This window comes from Psilocybe cubensis, chromosome 9 (assembly GCF_017499595.1).
Source record: "Psilocybe cubensis strain MGC-MH-2018 chromosome 9, whole genome shotgun sequence".
Taxonomy (NCBI): domain Eukaryota; kingdom Fungi; phylum Basidiomycota; class Agaricomycetes; order Agaricales; family Agrocybaceae; genus Psilocybe; species Psilocybe cubensis.
Window position 1 is genome coordinate 847,381 of NC_063007.1, and position 23,382 is coordinate 870,762.

General features: G+C 46.7%; 7 protein-coding genes across 7 annotated transcripts; 3 read left to right on the top strand and 4 right to left on the bottom strand.

Annotated features, from left to right (window-relative positions):
• Positions 1 to 98: 98 nt before the first annotated feature.
• On the top strand, positions 99 to 3,916 carry JR316_0009709 (CTP synthase; the record flags this gene model as incomplete). The annotated part of the gene is made up of 8 exons (XM_047895398.1): positions 99 to 159; positions 300 to 407; positions 510 to 646; positions 753 to 1,516; positions 1,668 to 1,800; positions 2,537 to 2,783; positions 2,870 to 3,274; positions 3,435 to 3,916. 8 exons carry the CDS (start codon positions 99 to 101, stop codon positions 3,914 to 3,916), a joined length of 2,337 nt encoding a protein of 778 aa, XP_047745117.1.
• A 1,463-nt stretch (positions 3,917 to 5,379) lies between these two features.
• Positions 5,380 to 7,187, bottom strand: JR316_0009710 (uncharacterized protein; the record flags this gene model as incomplete). The annotated part of the gene is made up of 3 exons (XM_047895399.1): positions 5,380 to 5,447; positions 5,521 to 6,036; positions 6,176 to 7,187. 3 exons carry the CDS (start codon positions 7,185 to 7,187, stop codon positions 5,380 to 5,382), a joined length of 1,596 nt encoding a protein of 531 aa, XP_047745118.1.
• A 1,059-nt stretch (positions 7,188 to 8,246) lies between these two features.
• JR316_0009711 (uncharacterized protein) lies at positions 8,247 to 9,657 on the bottom strand (the record flags this gene model as incomplete). The annotated part of the gene is made up of 5 exons (XM_047895400.1): positions 8,247 to 8,604; positions 8,664 to 9,296; positions 9,346 to 9,362; positions 9,420 to 9,446; positions 9,502 to 9,657. 5 exons carry the CDS (start codon positions 9,655 to 9,657, stop codon positions 8,247 to 8,249), a joined length of 1,191 nt encoding a protein of 396 aa, XP_047745119.1.
• Positions 9,658 to 12,242: 2,585 nt separating this feature from the next.
• On the top strand, positions 12,243 to 14,998 carry JR316_0009712 (uncharacterized protein; the record flags this gene model as incomplete). Its single annotated transcript, XM_047895401.1, has 10 exons — positions 12,243 to 12,459; positions 12,511 to 12,579; positions 12,640 to 12,702; positions 12,751 to 13,097; positions 13,156 to 13,515; positions 13,570 to 13,635; positions 13,688 to 13,799; positions 13,866 to 14,235; positions 14,314 to 14,610; positions 14,770 to 14,998. The coding sequence occupies 10 exons, from the start codon at positions 12,243 to 12,245 to the stop codon at positions 14,996 to 14,998; spliced, it is 2,130 nt and encodes a 709-aa protein (XP_047745120.1).
• Positions 14,999 to 15,415: 417 nt separating this feature from the next.
• JR316_0009713 (uncharacterized protein) lies at positions 15,416 to 16,416 on the top strand (the record flags this gene model as incomplete). The annotated part of the gene is made up of 3 exons (XM_047895402.1): positions 15,416 to 15,523; positions 15,578 to 15,778; positions 15,862 to 16,416. The coding sequence occupies 3 exons, from the start codon at positions 15,416 to 15,418 to the stop codon at positions 16,414 to 16,416; spliced, it is 864 nt and encodes a 287-aa protein (XP_047745121.1).
• Positions 16,417 to 17,079: 663 nt separating this feature from the next.
• JR316_0009714 (uncharacterized protein) lies at positions 17,080 to 18,811 on the bottom strand (the record flags this gene model as incomplete). Its single annotated transcript, XM_047895403.1, has 7 exons — positions 17,080 to 17,457; positions 17,516 to 17,684; positions 17,738 to 17,990; positions 18,047 to 18,321; positions 18,378 to 18,554; positions 18,612 to 18,726; positions 18,787 to 18,811. 7 exons carry the CDS (start codon positions 18,809 to 18,811, stop codon positions 17,080 to 17,082), a joined length of 1,392 nt encoding a protein of 463 aa, XP_047745122.1.
• Positions 18,812 to 19,581: 770 nt separating this feature from the next.
• On the bottom strand, positions 19,582 to 21,980 carry JR316_0009715 (uncharacterized protein; the record flags this gene model as incomplete). Its single annotated transcript, XM_047895404.1, has 6 exons — positions 19,582 to 19,683; positions 19,934 to 20,704; positions 20,762 to 20,902; positions 20,961 to 21,371; positions 21,434 to 21,811; positions 21,873 to 21,980. The coding sequence occupies 6 exons, from the start codon at positions 21,978 to 21,980 to the stop codon at positions 19,582 to 19,584; spliced, it is 1,911 nt and encodes a 636-aa protein (XP_047745123.1).
• Positions 21,981 to 23,382: the final 1,402 nt, after the last annotated feature.

A 23,382-nucleotide genomic window follows, 5' to 3' on the forward strand; every position in this document is an offset into this window, starting at 1 on the left:
CAGGACGCGTCGTTCCGTCCGTTCATCTACGTCCATCCATCACTCCCTCCTCTCTACAAAACACACCTTAGAACTAGAACACGAAAAGAGCGAGCGCCATGACCAAATACATTCTGGTCTCGGGCGGTGTGGTCAGTGGAATCGGCAAGGGCGTCATCGGTCCGTCTCTCTCTCCTTCTTCTCTCATCTCTTCCTCTCCTCCCTCCCTCCCTCTCTCCCTGACCTTACCTTACCTTAATCTCCTCCTCTCCTTCAACCTAAACGCGAAATATCCAACAATGACTGAACCACACCCACAGCCTCGTCCACCGGCCTCCTCCTCAAAACGATCGGTCTCAAAGTGACCGCTATCAAGATCGACCCGTATATGAACATCGACGCAGGAACGATGCGGCCTACCGAGCACGGTGCGTTTCCTCCCCCCTTCTCTCCCTTTACCTCATAAATCCACTAACAATACAATGCAATCTTATCATACCACACCTCTTCAATTCAATACCACAACAAAGGCGAAGTCTACGTCCTCAACGACGGCGGCGAAGTCGACCTCGACCTCGGCAACTACGAGCGCTACCTCAACGTGACTCTAAGCAGAGATAACAACATCACCACCGGCAAAATATACCGTCAAGTGATCGAAAAAGAGGTTCGTGGTCCTCCTTTAGAAATATTCATAACGGCAAGAACATTCAAAACTAACATTCCCTCCTCTCTCTCTCTCTCGCACCTCGCACCCCCTCTCACACACACAGCGCAAAGGCGAATACCTAGGCAAAACAGTCCAAATCGTGCCCCACATCACCAACGCAATCCAAGACTGGATCGAGCGCGTATCCAAAATCCCCGTCGACGCATCCGGCGAGGAGCCCGACGTGTGCATCGTCGAGTTGGGCGGGACAGTCGGCGACATCGAGAGCGCGCCGTTTGTCGAGGCGATGCGGCAGTTCCAGTTCCGCGTTGCGCAGCAGCATACCACTTCAAGTGCAACTTCCAGTGCCAGTGGAGCGACTTCGTACGCAGGAGGCGGCGGCTTCTCCCCCAACTTCGCCCTAATCCACGTCTCCCTCGTCCCCGACATGCACGGCGAACAAAAGACCAAACCGACCCAAACCACCATCCACTCCCTGCGCGGGCTCGGCCTCCTCCCCGACATCATCGCCTGCCGCCTGCTCTCCCCCACCCCACTCCACCTAGCGACGAAGCAGAAAATCAGCATGTTCTGCCATGTCAGCGAGAAGCAGGTCGTGGGCGTGCATGATGTGAGCAGTGTGTACCATGTGCCGCTGGTGCTGGAGGAGCAGGGGGTGGTGAGGTATTTGATGGGGCGGTTGGGGCTGGAGGAGGTGAGGGTGAAGAGGGCGGTGAGGGGGTTGGGGGTTAGTAGGGGGCTGGGGAGGGGGGGCAGGGAGGGAGAGGAGATGGGGGTGGATGAGGAGGAGGAGGTGAAGAGGGTTTGGGCGGAGAGAAGGGCTTATGGGCGCGAGCTTGGGAAGAGGTGGCGGGAGCTTACAGCCGGGTACGTCTTTTCCCCTTCCCCTTCCCTTTCTTCCCCTTCTCACTCCCCTCTCCCTCTTCCTCTCCCCCTTCCCTCCGCCTTCCCTCTCCCACCCTTTCTTCCTTTCCTCCCTCACTCTCACCCTTTCTCCCCTCCCCCCACAAACATAAAGCCAAGAACGCCTCTTCGACAAAGTATCCATCGCGCTCGTGGGCAAATACACAGATCTCAAGGATAGCTATATGTCCGTCAGCAAGGCGCTCGAGCATTCGGCGTTTAGAGTGCATAGGAAGTTGACTGTGCATGTATGTGTTTGTTGCTTTTTTTTTTTCTTTTTTTTGCTTTGAGGGTTTTTTTTGGTTTGTTGTGGGGGTTTTGGTTTTTGTGGTTTTGGGTTTTTTGAGGGGATTTTGGGTTTTTCTTTATTGCGATTGCGGTTGCGGTTTTTTTCTTGCATGTGCTTTGTGCTTGTGCAACTGCGTCTGCGTGCGTCTGCCTCTGCGCGTGTGTGCGCGTGCGTCGTAAAGATGCACATGCACATGCGATACGACATTTTTGAACATGAAGCAATGTGCAGGACCATTTGGCCATTTGGTTTGGTCCTGCTTTTTTGCGACTGTGTTTTTTTGCGTTTTTTTTTTCTTTTTCTTTTGCGTTTGCGTTTTGCGGTTGCGGTTGCGGTTGCGGTTGCGGTTGCGGTTGCGGTTGCGTTTTGCGGTTGCGGTTGCGATTGCGTTTGTGTTTGTGTTTGTGTTTGCGTTTGCGTTTGCGACTATGCGACGATGCGATGTTCCATCCAGCGCAGCCAGCGCAGGGATGATGCCGTCTGATGGAGGACGGAGGAAACGTGCTGGACATTTTGTGTCTTCTGTTTACGTTTGCGCTTTTGCGTATGCGTGTGCGTGTGCAATATTCCGTCCGACCAAGAGTCAATACGCAGGAAGATTAATTCTCTTTTCCATTCACCTTCATTTCCAATTCCCATCTTCCTCCCTCTTTCTTCACTGCACCCAACAAATCACTAACCCCCTCCTCCTCCAGTGGGTCGAATCATCCGACCTCGAACCCGAAACCCAAGAATCCGCACCAGCGCGCTACCACGACGCATGGCGCGCCGTCGTCGGCGCACACGGCATCCTCGTCCCCGGCGGATTCGGCCACCGCGGTACAGAGGGCATGATGCTCGCTATCAAGTACGCGCGGGAGCAGCGCGTGCCGTTTTTGGGTGTTTGTCTGGGGTTTCAGTTGGCGGTTGTTGAATGGGCGAGGGGGGTTTTGGGGATTGGTGGTGCGTGGTTTTTTTTGGTTTTTTTTTTGTGGCTTTCTTTTTGTGGTGTTGACTTTTTCTTTTCTTTTTTTTTGGAATTTTTCAAGATGCGACGTCGGGCGAGTTTGACCCGGATGCGAAGAATCAACTTATCATCTTCATGCCTGAAATCTCGCGTACGCATATGGGCGGGACAATGCGGCTAGGTCTGCGCCCTACCGTCTTTGGTCCTGAGACTTTATCACCCTCATCCTCCTCAACGTCATCTTCATCCTCATCCTCATCCTCAACCTCAACCTCATCCGCTTCATCAACCACACCTACATCGACACCCACACATAAAGTCACGTCGACGATCCGCAAGCTGTACGGCGGCGCCGGCACGATTTGGGAGAGGCATAGGCATCGCTATGAGGTGAACCCTGCGTATGTGGATAGGTTGCAGGCGAGCGGGATGCGGTTTGTAGGCAAGGACGAGAAGGGCGAGAGGATGCAGGTTTGCGAGCTTGCTGGTACGTACCCCCCTCCCCGTCCTATTCCCTCATATTCCACGCGAAAGGGGGGCCAAAGAAAGAAAGAATAGTTAAGCTGACGCGTTGATTTGCATTGCATTGCATTGTATTGTATTGTATTGCAATTGTCTTTCTTTTTTTTTTTTTTGATTGTTTACAGACCACCCGTTCTTTGTGGGTATGCAGGCGCACCCGGAGTTCTGCACGCGCCCTTTGAACCCGTCGCCGCCTTTCTTAGGGTTCGTCGCTGCTGCGTGCGATTTCAGCTCGGGGATCACATCGTCGCCGTCCTACCCCGACATCTCGCCTTCTTCGACACCCACACCCTTCGCGCCTTCCGCTCCAACCACCAAAATCTCCTCCTCCTCCACTACCTCCTCCTCCTCCACCAGCACCACCACCAACGGCACCCACACCCACCCAGACCCAGACACCACCGCCAACCAAAGCGTCCTGGGCACACAGCTCGCGCTGCAGATGGAGACGTACGAGCCGCCGCACCCGAAAGAGGCGATGGTGAGCGAGGCGCAGATTAAGGCGCGCGCGGAGGCGGGGGAGGGCGAGGATGAGAGGCGGAGAGAGGTGGATGGGTTGAGTGAGCATATGAAGGTTGTGCAGGTTGTTAATGAGGATGGGCTGTAAGTACTTGAGTACATGAGCTTGAGTGCTTGAGCACTTGAGTGTTTGGTGGGAGTGGGAGTGGGAGTGTGAGGGGGGGGAGTGTGAGTGTTGTGGAGAGGATGGAGGATGGAGAGTGAAGGGAAGGTGGAAGGAGGGTGGAAGGTGCAAAAAAAAGTTAATTTACTGATGAATTTTTTTATGATCTTTGGTGTTGTGCTATGAACGGTGCTTAATGAATCTTTCCTCCGTTTCTCGTTTTTGGCTTTTGTGGCTTGGTTTTAATTCACTATTAGTATTACTATTAGAGCATAGAGCATAGAGCATTATCAACATTGAATATTGATCTTCCTTCCACCACTTCTCCCACTCTCCCACTCTCCCACTCTCCCACTCTCCCACTCTCCCACTCTCCCACTCTCCCACTCTCCCACTCTCCCACTCTCCACTCTCCACTCTCCAACTCTCCACTCATTGCATATAAAAGTATCTTTCAAAATTTCTTTTCTTTTCTTTTCTTTTCTTTTCTTTTCTTTTCTGTCTTGTTTTTTCGTCTATTTCTCTTTTGCCATTTGTTTGCGATTTGTTTCGTACAGGTTAATTCTCTTTATATCATCTGATAGATAGTATAGATAATATAGACCATCTCAATCTCACATCTCACATCTCACATCTCACATTTCACATCTCACATCTCAATGTCATGTTAGGTTTCCCGGAGTGGAGTCGAATCGAGACCGTTGACGCAATTTATATTTTTTTTTTGCTTGTTTTTGTCGTTGTTGTTGTAGCAATTATCCTCTCATCCGACATCGGGGTATACTATACACTTTCTTAGCTTCTTTCTCTGCGATTTAAATTTTAATTGATAACGATAATGATATTTGCATATGTAGAATTACAATACATGTATTGGTACAGGTATATTACACACCAGAATAACCCAGATTATATTTACAATGGTTGACCTTAGTAGGACCTACCCGCGCTCGTGCGCGCGTTTGGTAGTCTGAATCAAGGTGGTTTGTTATTCTTTTCCTTCTCCTTCTTCTTCTCTTTGTTTGCTCGTTCAATTCGCTTTCTTCGTCCTTCGTCCTTCGTTCTCCGTTCTTCGTGCTTTGTGCTTTGTTGGGGTGTGGGTATATGTCTGATTCGTGTTCAATTCAGCCATGTCGTCTGAACTGGAGGTCTTCTTTGAAGACCGTGATCGCGTGTGCGAGATATATGTACATATAATACAAATGGGTATCTTGACCAGAGAGAGTCGGGCTGGTTCATTGATGGTCCTTCTCGTCGTCGTCGTCGTCGTCGTCATAATGAAAGGGGTATAAACGTGTGGTAGGTACTTGACGGTCATACGGTGTCGTCAAGGTTCCAAAAAGTCGAAACACGGAAAGACGGAGGTGTTATAGATCACATGTCCTGGTGTTTCGTCTTCGATGCATGTATTCGTTCCGTTCGATTCTGGGTCGAACGATAGAGAGGACCTAGAAGATCGCGAACGTCGCGAAAGTGTCTTCTTCCTCTTCGGCGCAGTCCAGGTATCCTGGAGAGTCTGGAATGTGATATAGAGTAAGCAAAGACAAATATTGATTCGAGGAGATTGAATTTATTTAAATGAAACGCACCGGCAGTGTCGCATGGTCTGACTTCCACCACCCTCTCGCTGCCCTCCTCGGAGTCTGCGGCGTACTGGCATCCGCTCGGTAGAGGTGTAGCCTGCAGCCCGTCGGCCAACGCAGCGCGCAGCGCCTCGTTGCCTGCGACGAACCACTTCATCTTCCTCAGATTTGCGAATTTGGCCGTTGTACCACTTTCTCTGCGCTCATCGTCATCGTCATCGTCGCGGTCGCGTCGGTCGAGCATGTGGACCCTTATACGCTGTGCAGCCTCGCGTATATCCGTCGCCGTCTTCCACTCGCCCACATCAAGCTTGACAGACACTTCGTCAAGCAGACCATGCGTCGCCGGCTCGAGCTGCGCGAGCACATTCGGGATAAAGTTCTTGAAGTTATTGAAGAGAATCATCGCAGCGCCCGTCTTCTTCTGCCGGGGCCGGCACATGGCGAGGCGGAGCGTGCGCAGGTTGTGCAGGGCGCTGACGTCGAGCGGGGATGTGACGGCATCGTGATTGACGCCGATGGCTAGTACGTGGGGGTGGCAACAGATTAATATTAATATTCGTGATCAACATTCAACAACGTAACCATCGCCGCGTCCACGCTCGGACAGTCGGCGGAAAAAAAAGAAGGTAGGCAGAAAACAGTGAACATACACACACACCTTGAACTTCCAGACGGCAGCAGAATGTGCGTAGGGAGTCTGCGCATTCGCTGAGCAGCGCGTTGATCCCGCCGTGCGTGCTGTACTGCTTGGGCATCGTCAGCGACATGTGCTGCACGCTTGAGATGTCGAGCGGACAGTCGTCGTTCGTCGCCCACTGTGCGAACGCGTGGAACGCGGGCTCGGCTAGCTCGAGCCTGAGCATCTTCAGCGGCCGCCGCTGGGACTGCAGGACCGAATCTCTGGGTCGTCTCTGCGCCTGTGCCGCCGCCGACGCATCCCAATCGACAGTCTCCCCTCCCGTGCCGCCGCCTTCAAGCGCGCCGCTGAATGTGACGTCCTCAAGAACCAGACCTTCCAGAAGCGGACATCCCGCGAGCGCCAGTACCGAAAGCGGGATGCCGCGCATGTGCGCTAGACGGATGTGAACGAGCGACTGTGAGCGGAACGCGGTGCGAAGCTCATTGCGCACGGCGCTGGGAATAAAGCTCCACGAGACCGGCCAGATATAACCTTTGGGACGTATCCCCGGTTCAGAGACGCTGCTGGTGGTGGGGCAGGGGATCGCTGTCGTAACCGAGGTGGTGGTGGAGCTGATGACGCTGTTAAGTCTTCCGCCACCGCCGCCGCTGCTGCCACTAGTAGTGCTTCCGCGCCCAAGGTTGATGCCCCGCAGGTGCCTGAGCAAGGGGAGGCAGACTTGCAGGATTTCGGTGAGCCGGTGCAGGTCCTGGTCCTCCATCCCGTGGGCGATGACGATGGAGAGCTCCCGCACATACGCGGAGATGCGTGGCGAAGAGAGAAGCAACTGGCAGAATCTGTCGGGTGGATTGGCCTGGGAAGGGAACGGGACGTGGCGGAAATCGAGCTGGACCTTCGCGAAGAGGTATCTCTGCGTGCTGTACACCCAGCGATGGCAGGTCAGAGCGCATGATCTCAGAGATGGGATGTCGTCCTTGAGGTAGCTGAGAATGTGCTGCTCCAACTCCACTGGCAATGCTTCACAGGGCATGATGGGCCAAGAATTGGCAAGCCGGACACTGAGAAAATCCTGCAAAACCGAAACTGCCAAGTGCTTTTAGAGGTGTTTAGACGCCCGCTCAGTCAAAAGAGCTGGTACGACGACCGGGAAACTCACAGGTGTCCCGTCGTCCTTCAAGGATCGAGGTTTGGAACAGGTTGGCTTGAGTGGTTGACGGTGAAGGTGAACCCGTGTAGAGCTTGTTTAAGTATTCGTTATCAATCTATATGGGGCAGACGGTGGAAGTGTGCAAGCGAGCTCGCTGTCCACAAAGACTTTGAAGGGATTGATCTTCCTTTTCACACGAACCACTAGCGTCGCCGGAGTAGCGGGTTTGTTCTCAAAATACACTATCAGAAGTACAAGGCGCCTAGACTCCATCACCACGGATACAACGCAAGGTAAGCTGCCTCCCACATCCAGAAAAATTACCATAACTCGGACACTATCATGTTAATATCATGTTAATCATCAACAAATGGTGCAATATACCAGTAATCTGGTTAACATTCCAGTCGTTGTTAGTGAGACTAACATATAGCCTGTCGTGGACTCGTGATTCGTCAGATGGCAGAGTAAAAACTGGCCGCGATGAAAGTTTGCAGATTTATAACGACATTAACGGGGCTTACTTGGTGGTCACTGCAGCTGCTTACGGTGGTTTACGGGATGATTTCTACTTTCAATCGGCCCGTGTCGTTTCCCTGGCGAATTTTGAACCTGGTGCCGTCATCCAGGAACAAGCCTAGAGCAGCGCCAAATTTTAGAGTCAAATCATCTCGTGTGAAGGGAAATAAAAAGTCATCATCGTTTGCCAACTTGAAGAGTTGTTTGCTGTACAGAATACTCTGAGCATCATATCGACGTCACAGCGCTCAGACCACCAATAAGTGTTAACGGGGAACATCAGCAACTCTGAATTATCGTCAAACCGAGTGGGGGCAGGCTTTATTTCAGCTGAAAAGCTGGATCACAGTACACTGAGACCATTCGGTTCCAAAATTGAAGTTTGTGTGTACATGAAGCTGAATTCGGGGAGTAAATTCTGGCCTAATTAATCGGATGTTCTGGAACTCGGACAACCGCTGTTTTGCCTTCGACCCGGTTTCGATCAGCCTCAACTCGCAAAGTCATTGCCTCTATCGCAGGCCCACGATACAACGCGTCCAAAGAGAACCCTGCGGCTACTGCTGCGAGATAGTAGATTCTCTCGCGTTCAACTTTGGCACGAACGTGTTCGACGAATACTTTGGTAATGAGACGTGACAGAAGAGAACCGACAAGGTTTGTGGTAGGGTCCGCCAGAGGAGATGCTGCGAATCGATAAATGTCCTTGTCATGGCCGGACATCTTAGTATGCAAAGACCATTCGTTATGCTCGTCAGACCGAATCAAGGTGTTGATGTACCTGCAAGACGTCCGAAGAATTAGTCGTCGTTTAATGCCCAATTGAGAGTATGTGCTTACTCCATGTACGAGAATGCGTCCATTGGCGTGTTGATCAACAATCCAGCACCGCGGAAGAGAGGTGTAATGAAAGGTTGATCGTTTCGGACATAGTCAAGGAAAGGTGAATTGAATTCGCATTTAGACACTGACGATCGTCTGTTCCCCTCCAGGCTGCCTTTAATCATCATATTCACATTGATAAACCCACAAACCGACTCCCGTTGTGGCGCAGACTCGGACTCCGATTGCGATTGCGATTTCTCTTTGTTCCGTTCCCGTACGGCACGTTGCCACTCCCGTCGCTCTTCTGCGGTGAGAGCACTCTTTTCTTCAGGAGTATTAGAAATATGGAGAAGCTGAATCATGCCCCGCATTGGGGACGAAACGGTTTCGGCTTGAGCGGATGGATGATAGAGCTGAAGGAAATTGAGGATATCAGCAGGTTCGATGTTCAGTAGTATTTCGACCTCGAACGGATCCGCAACATATGCGGCGTATTCTTCGGGACTCAGTTGATGAAGTTTGAGATGCAGAATCGTTAAGATTTTAATATGTTGAGAGAGGATGGGATTAGAAATGAGGTAGGCTAGCGCTTTGCGCTGGGAAGCCTCAGCGCGCGAGGGGTGAACGCAAGACGCCTTGTGAATTGGCCTGAATATGGTATAAGTATTTTTCAACGTCTCTTTCATTTCATACACACCAATGCTGCCTTTGGCACTTATAGAGTGGCTACGGTCAATAGAGAAATGATTTAATTAAAGACCTCGAGCACACCTCTGCAGAACAATAGATTGACTTGCACTAGTGATGACATTGAGCCGGAGTGTCAGACCCAATACAATTTCAAAAACCTCACCTGAACACATTCCATGAAGCGCATTTCCGAAAGTGCACCCGTTTTTGAACATCCAACGCATTCTCGGTGGACCATACTCTTCGCTTTCTTGCTTGCTAATTTTTCGGGATTGAGTGGCCGTGCATTATTGTTCTGAGCTCGAGTGGGTTGAGCCATTGTTGGTGATGAAAGAAAAGGCACAACGTCTTTCGCTGTTTCATGAGAGTCAAACCTCCTTCAAATAGGGCCAAAAGTGATCACGGGAGGACATCTTTAAGACAGTGTTGCAGAATATGTGGGGCTGAAACACGGTGTAGGTCTTGGTTGTTTGCTACGCACGCTAGCAGGAGTCGTCAAACGAGGACGGATCCGTTGTTCAAACTGGGTAGAGGTCAATCCACAGTATTTGTTGGAGCAGTGCTGTGAAGAGGAGAGCTAACCTGTGGAATTGTTCCCATTAGATCTGACTCGAGATTCAGAAATAGAATCGTACGTTTTCCAATAGTAAAACATGACCTTCCTAGTTGCTCTTCCCCGTTCGCAGAGCATATTTTGATGAGTTCCTGTGTCCATACTAAAATATAACGTTCATTTTACACGATGTCGAAGCGTTTCAACATCGTTCTTACCATGAATGACTGCGTGGTTCTAGGAGTAGTGGATATAGTGAAACATGAGACAATACGCTATTTCCTCCGTTCACTGCAATATACTGACCATCTTCTATGGCAATTCATCTGGGGCAGCACATTATAGGTCCCTTTCCAGAATGTTTATCATATTCCGGATTAAAAATGGAGGACCTATGTGGAATTCCAGAGATAACGGTAAGTGTTGAAGGAAATAGATCCAGAATCTTTGTGTCGAACAGGTGCATACAGGTCCCAAATGTTAAATTCTGTCTTGGAGTCGATGCTTCTCCCGAGTTTGAAGAAGATCAGTCAAGTTGGGATGTTCATCACTTGAGAAATCTTTTATCAAAATATTTTTGCAACTTTTGTTGACGGGAGGGAAGCGTTTGCGCATTTTTGGCGCAGTAACCACGAGGAAGCCATACGCGAGGCCTGATCCAACGACAGCAATGACTGATATATCAGATGTGTTGCTCAGTTCCGCTGAAGGGGAAAATTAATGTCGACAGGACGTACCCGGCTCCTACGTTGACTAAACCGGGGCATAGGTAAGTTTGGAAGGACATAGATTATTCCCCACAACTGACGTATCTGCGGATCGTCTTCATTCCTCCAGAACCTGTTTGGCAGGAAACACGTGGTTTTCGGGTCTTTACACAGTCGAACCGAGCGTGTCAATTTCCGTCTGTCAGATAAAACGGCGATCTACACCTTCGAGAACAGCTTGCGGAAATATCCACGTACTTCGCAGTTCTAACCATTTTATAGAAATATAATTGCTGCATCTTCAAGCACTGAAGGACTGTTGAATAGTGAAGATGGCTCGAATATGAGGGGTGATGTTGGTGTATTCTGTTCCCATGAACAATTGGCTGACATAGGGGTGGATAAGTTGAAATCTTGGATATGTCGAGGCAGATGGATGTCCAAAATTGATATCATGGTGAACTCAAATGAATAGCATGTCGCGTCTGACTTCTCGATAGGGACATTGTACTCGTAGGTGCTGTCGGCCCTGTAGTGCTATTTTTTGGAAGGCGGAAGAAAACAACATCTGCTACGATGATGACATACGATGATTCAATGCTGATACTAGAAAGTGGAGAGGACCTATTTCTTTATAACCGCTGCGCATGAAAAATAAACGGAGGAATGGGTTGACGAACAAAGCAGACTGGCAGGTTTGTGGCAGGCAAACCGCAACAAGCAGGCAAGGTAGCAGGCAAGGTCAGAGAAGTGACAGGCTGGTCACATCGTGATGAAGCCAAAACAAGTTAAATAACACCTAGCACGACGGACTTTTAAATTTTACTAACGGTTGAGCGTTCCTTCGATCGCCAGACTTGTCACTCGCCATCGCCAGCGTTTGGTTAAGTATAGGAGCCCCTGGGTCACCAACTTTACGATGTCCGATGCCTGTCTGAGCAATTCTCGGTGATTTTGCGGCCATCGACGGCATCAACATCGAAATTGAGCTCCGACACATCATACGGCGGTTCCCGACCCGCGACTTTTCTGGTTTGACACACACACACTGTGACGTGCCACACAATGCTCTGGCAATTCTCGGGAGAGAATTCCAGTATAGCGACAGGTTTACTCGTAATTCACATTGACGTATGGTCAATACAGCACCATTGAAGCCAATATATGATAGCATATTTGTTCTTGGTAGACAGCCTAAATCAATCCTCTTGTTGGGATGATAAGTTGTATGGAAAGCCAGACTGATCTGCTCAATGTTTGGCTCATGCCGCGTGATGGCCTTTGTAAATTAAACAATAAATAAATAAATAGTCAATTTGCCTTATAAATCAAGGCGTATCACGGTGTCACCGTGACTGATTAAATATTTGTTCGGTACTGAACGTGTAGAGCACAACTCGCTGCAGAGTACTTTCAGTATTGTTCACGTACCTTCACATTTTTGCTACTATAAATTACTTTTAATAATTAAGAACCAAATCTCCCGCCCTATGGAAACCCATAGAACTTTAGAACATTGATATCAATTTGAAATTTCAAGACAGGAGCAGGTGAATAGGAGTCCATTGAACCGTTGGACGACTTGGACACTTTTATTCCTTAACCATTTCCACGATTATCCTGCTTTATTCACCATTTGCTATTATGAACAAGCCAACTGGAGATTATGAGGCCGAGTTTACATCCGAGCAGAACATGCCAGTTCAATGTAATCGATGCAAACAGCAATTTGCACCGGGTACCCGGCTTCAATGGATGCATAATAAGCATCAAGGCGAAGGGCGTTACCTTTGTGGCTCATGCTACGAATACTATTTATCGAAGAAAACGACGATACGTCGTGATAACAATCAGGATCACAGTTAGTCTATCTTTAATATTTATTGTTAATTGACTTTATAATCTTTATTAGAGTCCGAAATAGCAGCTCGTAATGTTAGAGCTTTGCCGGTTGCTTCAGCTGCCGCTCATGTTGGTCGTGGTGAGTAATGTTTAATCTTTAGAATAATGGTTTCTTATTTAAATTGAAAATTGATAGTAGATAATGCTGCAACTTCAGAAGCAGCTATAGTCCAGAAGCATATTGCTGCAGCGCAGCGTGATGGTAAGTTAACCAACTATCTGGTAATGTCCAAATCTGAACAATAATTAGAGCGCCTTGCACCTGTTGTTGCTGTGGGAAGAAATATTACACAGAGTGTTGCATATGGTTCTCCAGTCACAAATAGGCCTGCTCGACAACAAGGCGTTAGCTCCTTCGGAGCTCTGTCTGGTCCTGGATCAACTGTTGTGAATGTCGGTCTCAAAGCCAAATCGCTTACCTTTCCACAAAAGGATTTACTCAATCCGGGCTATCAAGAAGCACATGGATTCTATAACGAGATGCGCCAACATTTTGCGGCTATGGCATATAGCTCCGCAGCCAATGCAGAGCTTGTAGTGGTCAAAGTTTGGCTTTCTGTCCGTGTTCCGACCAAAAAAAGCCCAGTCCATATTGCTGTAAGTAATTTGGTTCTTATTTCTATAATATATTCAGTTTAATATTGGTAAATTTTAGGGTCTTCATGAGGCCGTTTCAAATATTCCAGTTCATATAGGTCTAACTGATCTTAAACGGGTAATGTATTATGCTTTACTTCCTCAATTTTTGGAATGGTCAAAGGGGTTCCCTTTGCGTATCGATGACTGTGTTGTTAGGAATAAGTTATGGGTTGAACTTATTCCAAAACAGCCAGATGTTGATGCTATATCGGAACACTTTTTCAGTTTCAAAGGTCGGAATAAGCTTTCAAAGATTTTTACTCCGAAGCAAGGAATTGAACTATACCTTTGTATTACTCACCGCCTTTATGAGTCTATAATAGACCATATAACGGAGCCAAAGGAAACTTCTCATCAAGGGAATGATGAAATGCAGGTAAGTGTTTTATTACGTTTCTTTTGTAATAAGAATGACTAATATATTTTAAAGCCTTCAGCTTCGCTTCATGGAAGTATAGCATCTAAGGCTGTAAAGCGCAAATATTGGGAATCAGATGTTAGTAAACATTTTTGTTCTACTTACGATTATAGACTTACTGCAATTTTAGAATTTTGAGGCTGATCCAGTAGAGGGTCCATCACTTCAGCATACAGCAGATGAGCTAAAAAATGCGCTTCAGCTTCAAGTCCCACCACGCAGAAAAAACATGAAATCCTTATGTAAGTTTTGAATCTTTTTCTATGTTTAAAGTTTTAGAACATGTACTAAATTCATGTTATCTATAGTTCAGACAGTTATTGAAGATGTTTCGTTCTTCAAACTACCACCTCCAGTTTCATTCAGCAACTTGGTTAAAAATCCAGATGAGCTCCAAAATCCCCAGCACTTTGCACCAATGAACGCAACTATTTCCTATGATCCTTCAGCTATACCATTTAAAGGAGCATTCAAATTGGCTCGCGTGGGATATACATCTACGCCCTTTCTCGGCGGTAGACTTTCAAATACTCGTATTTGTATCAAGCAAATATTTGGTGGTATTGACCCAGTAACAGAGAAGCCTATTGTTTACGAGGGTCAAACTCAGGCCAAAAAGGTCAGCATTGAATTGAACTGTCTTGGTTGGGCATCTGCTCTTATGGAACTCGTCTATCAGTAAGCTTTTATTCTCAAATATGCTAAAAAGGTTCCAATTGCACTAATGCATGGTAAATTTATTAGGTTTATTCAAAGGGAAAAGCGCACCAGAGGAGTGCCTCCTTTTACTATTCCGGTTATGCGCTACGTCAACTCAGGTCTTGCTATCTCCAAAACCAACAATGCCAATGTCTACCTTTTGGAAGAATACATCGAAAGCAAATCTCCTACTGGTGATGCATGGTTTGTGAAATATCTCAATAATAGCTCAGCACGCCCCGTTTATTTCACAAATCCGGAACAAAATGAACGGTCACAATTCCTCTCGTTTGCACAACACATTCAGTATATTGAGACAAAGGGACTTGCCTTTGTTTCTGATTTTCAAGGCATGTATATCTTGTTTACTAAATTGTTACTTTTCTAACTAGTGCAATTCCTGATTGTTATAGGAGGACGAACCCTTCTAACAGATCCTCAAATTATAACTCATCCGTCAGTAACCAGTTAATTTACATATAGCGGTAGCTGATATTAGCCTTATTGTTTTAGCTCAATACCAGGCCTTATATTTGGTGACGGAAACACAAAATTTGAAACATTTGCTCTCGAGCACGATTGTAACAAATTTTGTCAATTTTTTGGACTTCCTAAAATTGACCGACCTCGTATCAATCTGGCCGACATTCCACCGCTAGTGGAATCGGATTCACTTCCCAGCCAAATTCGTCGTCAGAAAAGCGATTCCGGGAGTGCAGATATGGAATTATTGGAGGATTAATAGCTTTCTTCAGACATGCTCTTAAATTGCTGAAGTCTTGTGTGCCATAATAAATGAATTGTGTGACAAAACTAATATTCTAAACAATGATCCTAGTAAATAAAATGATACACAGAGTGAGCGATCAGACAAAACTAGCAGCACGGCAAGCCAATTGCTGGATACCATCCTGCTCGAAGACGTGCTTTGTAACTAAATGTGACGTGACTCGATTTTGTCACAGGCTCTTGGTTGATTATTCTGACGTGTCTTAACTTGTGCTTTGTCGCCTCCCCTCCACTGACGCTCTCTCTGGCAACACTAAGAGGTTCACCGGTGTTTTTGAAAGCCTGCTGCTCACTTCATAACACCAAGGATCATCCCTGGGCCAGGGTTATGGTGTGAGCAGCAGTTAATCAAACACAGTGGTGCCACAGGATGTTCTTTACTGCCCGCCCATGCCACAACAAGCAGCCTGTTCAAACCAGCAACAAGGGAAAGGTGGAGGGGGTAAAGGGGAGGCCCATGAAATGGGGGACCCATAAGGTGTGTAACCTGCCATTTTCAGTGGCAAACATCACTTCTAACATCTATGAATAGGGCCCTACTTGCCCCCACCCCCTCCCTCACAGTTTGCACCAATTAAGACGTCGGTGGGCATGTCTCTGCCGCCGCCGCCCTCCTCCGTTCGACGAGCAGCATAACTGCTCGTCCCTGCCGCCGCCGCCTTCCTCGTTTTTGCCGCCGCTGCCCTCCTCCGTTCGACGAGCATATGCTGTAATGCCTCAACCTCTCCGTCAGGTACGTACCATTGTTTTCAAAGCTTCCCAGACCTGCATCTCATCTCTTGTCAGCAGACACTGCCTGCTTCGTCGTGGTATTAGGGGGTAAAGGTCCGCCGCCATCGATCTTTCGACGCCGGCGGGCATGTCTCTGCCGCCGCCGCGGCCCTCCTCTGTTCGACGAGCAGCTTATACTGCTCATCTCTGCCGCCGCGGTCCTCCTCCGTTCGCCCTCCTCTGCTTGACGAGCAGCTTATGCGGCTCATCTCTGCCACCGCCGCCCTCCTCTGTTCGACGAGCAGGCTGGTCGTCTCTGCCGCCGCCGCCTTTGACAACAACGAGCAGCAGGACCCTGCTGCTCGGTATCTCCAACGTCCCCGTCGCCACTTAACCCATCGACGACCAGCGACCAGCAGCTGCTGGTTGTCGCGTCTCCCCCGCCTCCTCCTCTTCTTCTTTTGCCTATCAATCCCTGCCGCTGCCGCTTCAATCCCTAACGCCCCGCCGCCGCCGCCCCATTGTAGTCGGCGTCCAACCAAATCGCCGCCAGCGCCCATCCCAACAAGGCCTCCGCCTTCACCACTGCCGCTGCCGCCGCCGGTACCCATCCGTTTGACAACGAACAGTAGCGTCGCTGATCTACTTCCCCTTCCCTAATGACCAGCCTGTTGCTGGTTGTCGTCTTCACACCCGCCGCCGCTCTGCCATTAACAACCATCCCCCTCTCCACCTCCCTCGAAAACCATCAGCTGGAGCTAACGTTTTCTGCTCTTGGCTCGCGCGACAGACGTCCTTCAAGTTGTCTACATCCCCACCGCCGCCCCCACCTTCCTCGACGACGCCCTGCTGCTGCCTCCGTCTAAGACCAGCATTATCTCCCCTCCCTTGACGACCAGCAGCCTCACGCTGCTGGTCTCCTGCTTTACCCTTTGACAATAGGGCTGCTGCTGCCCACGCCTCCCACACCACCTTCTCGACGACGACCCGCAGCATGACGGTGCTGCTCTGTGTCACCACCACCCGGCTTCTTTTGTCAACTATCCCTGCCACTGAAATGTCCCCTCCCTCTCGCCACCTCCACTTTCTCCCTCTCAACTCCCCGCCGGCGCCACCTCGAAGTCAATAATGTTTTTTTTTCTTTTCACAACATGTGACTGACTGTCAGAGACATGGCTCAGTTGGTACGCGCTGCATTATTCTCATCTTGTCGCCTCGATAAAAAAGCTTTGTAAAGGCCATGCTGTAAGCAATGGCCTACCCTGGACAAGTTATTGTGTAGTCAATACTAGACTAAGTAATGTATTGGATTTACTGTATTATTTATTCTTCCTCTGTATCTGTAAATGAAGCATAATTTCCATCATCTGAGTATTCCTGCAACCCAACAACTTTATCGCCTTGTCGCAAGTCTTTCATTCCATCAAGTAAAGATATTTCCTCTTGATCAATACCTTGTTCTTCAGCAACACGCGCAGTCAGAACAACTTCAATTTCTTCATCAACTTCACCACGAAAGCGCTCGAGCATGGTACGATAAATTTCCCAAAAACTGACCATTGTTACCTCAGGAGTTCCAATGTCCTCATAAATCTTTCTGGCTCGTTCGTCAAAGGCGGGTGGTGTAAGTTGAAAAACTGGGTGATCTTTGGGTGCATACTCGTTTTCAAGGTCATCAAGAAGGTCTTCTGTAACAGGAATCTAATGCATTCAATGTAAATTGAATTTCTGATCTATAGCATCTACACAATAAACATACCTTAAAGTCAAGAGCATTGAATTTTTCGGGCTTGGTGCGAATTAACAGAGGAGCACCTAGTGGGAGAATTTTCTTGCGGTCTGAACGCGGTGCCGTTCGATTTTTGGTATTTGCCCACTTGTCGAGCTCGTTTTGCAGCCATGGAATTGCAATCCAGCGGAAAACCAAGCTATGTAAACAATAATTAAAACAGAAATCACAAAAAATTATGACCAAACATACTTTTCAACGACATTGGTAACTTCATACCATCCAGAAACAACTCCTTGTTGGAACAAATCCTCATAACCAGGAGCAAAGTCACGACGAAATACCGACCAATTGATTTCAGGCTTGATGTTGGCCTTATGCCGGAGCCACCGATGCTGCAGAGTCCCGACAAGAGTGGGATCAAGCCGGTGTCGGGCCAAAGTTTGAACGTTGGCTACACCAAAATTTTCTGATCCTGGGTCACTTTGCGTTGTAAGAGGAATAGCTGTTTAAAATTTACTTTATTCAGTAAAAATAATAGAAGACCACAATTAAACCTACCGCCATATTTGCGAGCTGTATCAATAAAATAACCTGCAATTAAACGGGGATTCTTGTTGGTCCACCATACCTTTAACCAATTCAGGAAGCCAGTGAATGGATCTGCACTGTGGTGAAGCCACAGTCCAAACCGAGGACCCCATTTGTCATGTTGGTCTTGGGCCCAAGTATCGTTAACACCAGCAGCATGGTAGCGTCTGCGTTTGAATCTACGAGCCTTCCGAGCCTTTAGCGCGTCGGGCTCAGTCATTTGAAGATATTTATAAACAAGACTTCTAGTATAGACTATGTTTGAGCAAGTTCTTCCAAAATGATGATATTCAATTCATACCGAGGAACTCTGATATTAAACTCAACCCGTAGCTGCTTCCTAATCATTTCCACACCTCGAGTAGGAAATCTAGTTCGCATTTCCTGAATGGCGGGGGCAATTGACTCCAAGGTGTGCTCTTGTTGTCGAGTACTGAGAAGATCCCACTTTTTTCTAAGCCTCTTAATGCTCGACACACTAGAAGTAGATTAATTGATACGTAGTCCCGTGTCCGTAGAGGTAATAACAACGCACCTTAGGCCATACAATTCTGTATTGTAATGGTCTTTCATGTTGTCCTGAATCTCACGATCGTTCTGACCTAGATCATAGTAGAACTGTACATATTCCTTGATTTCATCCTCAGGGGCTTGTGGATCAATAGATGACTTTAGTTTCTATTAGCTATCGTACAAAACACAAGACTTACGAAGTGGTTTATGCTGGTTCGGCATTGATTTTAATGCAAAAAGAATAGTAGAGACGGCGCTGAGTAGGGATTTTCAATTGTCCCCCTATCACGATGAGAAACAAGGTAGGAAAATATATTTCATTCAGAATAGGAGTCTACGGATAACACAAGCATGTTTTAGCTAGACGTTAGCAGGATCGGCCATCACGCGGCATGAGCCAAACATTGAGCAGATCAGTCTGGCTTTCCATAAAGTTGAAGTTAAGGATTGTGTCTACGAGTTATATAATGTGTCGTAGTTGGACTTTGTTTTCCTGGAGTCTTATTCTTCCATCGTAAATATTCTTTCTAGATATTTTCCCAGTTCCGCGTTCATTGGTTGTTGTGCATCGAAGTATTAGGGTTTGTCGGAATTTTCAGAATAGCCTTTCAAGGGCCGAAATGCCGATAAGGCGCCGGCAGCCTTGCAATTTGAAAGGTCGTCTACTTAAGAGGGAGCTTACCTTACAATGTTGCGCCTTATGAAGAATAAATTAGTCCTACAAGGAATTCTGTGTCTTATAAGAATGATATACATTACAAGGGTGTTTGAGTATTACAAGGGCATTTCACTATTATAAGACGAAGTAGCATTAGCAAGAAAAGTAAGGGCCATGTAAGCTTGCACTGACCTTATGATGAATCGCTCTACCTCAACCTTACCTTTCGAAATTATTGCACAAGACGGGATTGGAACGCTCGCATACCTTGTAACTAGAGCCAAACTTACCACTACACCAAGAAGACGTACTTAAAATAGCAAATTAATTACTCTCAACCCTTCATTTGACCGTCAGGACTCTGAATCGTAGATTGTTGTATTTGAAGTAGCGACGGCAGCTCTAAGTAACCGTTCTGTTCAGCGGCTTTATCGACCTATAGAGCGTGCTTTGGAGCAATAAGAAACATGTTTATAAAGCAACTATACTATTTCTAATATAATTGCAACTTGAATCTGGCAAAGAAGTGACAAGCATGCGAGTTGAATCGCCTAGTATACAAGTTAAGAGATGTTAAATGTAACGAGTCAAATGAGAAATAGCACATATCAGGCACAAAAAAAATACTATCAAGGTCTCTACTTGCCCCTTTGCACATTGCGAGAGCTTGCACGAGTAGCACGCACCCTATTACCCGGTACTAGAGTATTATCGGCCTCAAGTGGTGCTGCTTTCTTTTTTCCTGCACGCTTCTTTGGAGCTGACAATTGCTGAGGGACAGGAACATCTAAATTTAAAGTCACGGTAAGCGACGTGAGAGGCACGGAGGCTGTGTCAATACCTGGGGTAGATGGCATATTTCGGGGTATGCTTGTAGAAGCTGGTGGCCTGGGATTGCTTGATTGAGCGGATGGTGTGGGAGCGTGTTCAATTGGTAAATAAACAGTAGTAATGTCATGATGTGCCGCTGGTGGATTTGTGCCAGGTGAAAGCGTGAGACTTGGATGCATGTTGCCGTCGTCAGATTCGGCCTCATTTGTGTCAGATTCCACAATGTGAGAAGAATCAACTGCTGAAGAGAATCGTGTAATAGAACTTGATGGATGGAACTCCTCCTCGCTATCTGTCTTCTCGGCCTCAACCTCGGTTGTAATAGCATCCGGATCCGCAATAGAAGATTGGCGAGTGAAGTTGGCAATCATGGTACCAACTGGATCCAGAGTGTTCGGAATCAAAATTACGGTAGGGTGAGGTGCAACAAGCTGCTGTGGCAAGTTATTGGAGGCTTGATGGGGGAAAAGTGTCGCATCCCAGAATTTGAAGAGAGAGGTGAGAGAGGAGTATTGTGTTATAAGGTACTTTGTGTACATATCGTGTTGTGAAAGATATTTCCGTCCAGTACGAGAGCCAACACCACTGCTTGTAAATTCAATATCATCGGACAGAGTGTAGACTGCCTGCATAATAGACCCATATTAGTTACAAGTAATGCATAGAAAATGTAAAATACATACCGCTGTACAGCACCAGGCAATAAATCCAGGTGTTGTGCAAGTAGGACGTTTGTCGATGTGCAAAAATGGACTGTCTTCGCGCATACGGCGAACCACTCCTTCCTTCAAAGCAGTTGGCCCATAAATAGTTAGCTTTCCAATCTACGGTATCATGATTTGTTATCAGGAGTAGAATACGAGACATTTGGAATAAACTTACATCGAGCAAATATTGGCTTTTAAATAATCCGAGGATATTTTGTCCATCTCCATTGGCAAAAAGAACCGGAGGAAATACCTCGACTGTTTCATTTTCGTATACAAGAAATGGGTCGCCAGTTTGCTGATTGCGCCTACAGGTTCCACCAAGAAGACGCTGAATTTCAGGATGCTCACTGAGATACGTAATAGGTGGATTGGCTGTGCTGATTCTAGTTGATGCTGATGATGTAGGGCGTGATGACACTGACTTCTGCGCGGTTTCTGAGACCGACGAAGCGGATTTGGATTTGGATGGAGCTGATCTTGTTGCCAAAAATACTTCGGAGGGAATAGTGGGAAATACTGCAGTGGCGAGAGTTCGTATCTTGTTTAGTACGGTGGATCTTATATCAGACATTGCCTTTGTGAACTGATAAACAGTAAACATTAAACTAGACATTGAGCTGAATTAGAATATCTGCGAGAACATACCGTCGATATGGCTATATCCATATTCTCGCCACCCAAAATTGAATGATATTTAGAAGGAAAGTTCGCATATAACTCGGCTATATGACCGAGATCGAGCTTTGACATGTCGGAGTAGCGTTTACGCGCATCGCTAGGCAGGAACGGTGGTTTGGGATGCCCAAAAAGTGTTTTAGGAATGATGGGACGAATGAATATGGCGTGATACTTGGCCAAGTGCTGGATGTCCTTGGTAAGATTTTCTTCCGCCGAGCAGTCCGGGACGTTGGCCGAAATCTTTTTCTTCTTTACAAGAAGCATTTTGGCGTTGGTGAGTTCTTCTTGAAGCTCTCGAATTTTAGCTTCCAGCTGACGGATGGTGATTTGTTGACTTTGAACTTGCTACAAAGCATAAATGTTAACATTTTAGTCTGATTAAAGATGAATGTAGGTCAATACACACCTTTGAAAGCTCTTCAGTCGTTGGATGACTGAACTGAATGCCTGGAATTGTACTTTCTCCGGCCACAGAACTAGGAACTATGGAAGAGGTTGATGATAGAGTAGACATTGATGTGAAGAGATGGATTGGATAGCTTGGAATATAACAAAGTTGCCTATGTTACTGCACAGAGTTTAGGCCTTTTATACTGTTTACTGCAACAAAAAAATGAGAAGGCTAATATTAATCATTGAGTGTGAAATGCAAGGGGCGTGAGGTGTAGTGGTTGCACGCACCCAAGTTCCAAATTAAGCGCCCTAACGGTGACATAACAAGAACGTAACATTTTGCCTTGCTGTTTTCATATAAACGTCTAAAATTAAATATTCAAAAGATTCCACACCCTAAGACGAGCAGATGATCTCTATTCAAGATTATCTCAAGCCAATGAGGGTAACATTTAAAATGAATGCAACATGTGTATTTAATTTCGGTGATTTTTAAATTAGACACGGTTATATGTTTTATCCAACTCACCTGATGCCTTACATATGACCACAAACTTGCTTTTATAGTTATTATCAGTACACATCGAGGCTTCCTAAACTATAAATATTTGAGATTATCATATATATGAGATTATCTAGTCTAATCGATGCACTACTTTAATTAAATTTTATATTTGTGCTTAACTTCGTAGATTTCAAACGCCACCAGATGTCTGGATCAATGACATCTATGACAATGAAGTCATTAGCATCATTTCCATAGTCTGATGCTAGCAATCCACCACGTATGACGCATCTCAAATCTATGACCACTGAATTTGTTCGCCTTCGAGCCCGGATTCGTGTAAATTGTAAATCTTTGTCTCGTTTCCGTGCAAGCCTTGTCCGTTGATCAACTAGCTCGTCAAAAGGAAGAACAAGTGCCAGTGGATATGACAAGTCATTGATTTGAACCAAATACATGAAAAGAAGCTGGGCAAAGCAGTAACTTCCTTTGCTTGGTTCAATCAAGACATAGTCATTTCGGGGACGATGATGGAATGACTTGCTGACCCGGAGCATGTCCCGTTGCCAAGACCAGTCAATAATTGACTTGTAGTAAACTTTGGCAAGTTGAAATGGTACAATCTAGAAACAATGGTAAATATTGACAGCATTTCTGAGTAATAAAATGAAGCTTACCGTGTGATTACCTTTCAGTCGCACTGTATGAGATATAATTTCGGCAAGTTGCATGCCTGTCTTAATACGGAATCGATTGAATGCTAAGTCATCCTGGTACTCGCTTTCCAGTGCAGAAAATGTAATGGTTTCCTGCTTGGATCCAATTTTTATGTTATTGAACACATTTGAATCTGATTTTTTGAGTTAAATTAGTACTGCTTATAATTATGATTAAATGCTTGCCTGGAACATCTTGAAGAGGTTCATCATTTTCCTCTGCCTCAAAGCCACTAATCTCATCAAATGCATCAATATCCATACGGATAATTGTCGAAATAAGATCATCTTCATTGAGTTTT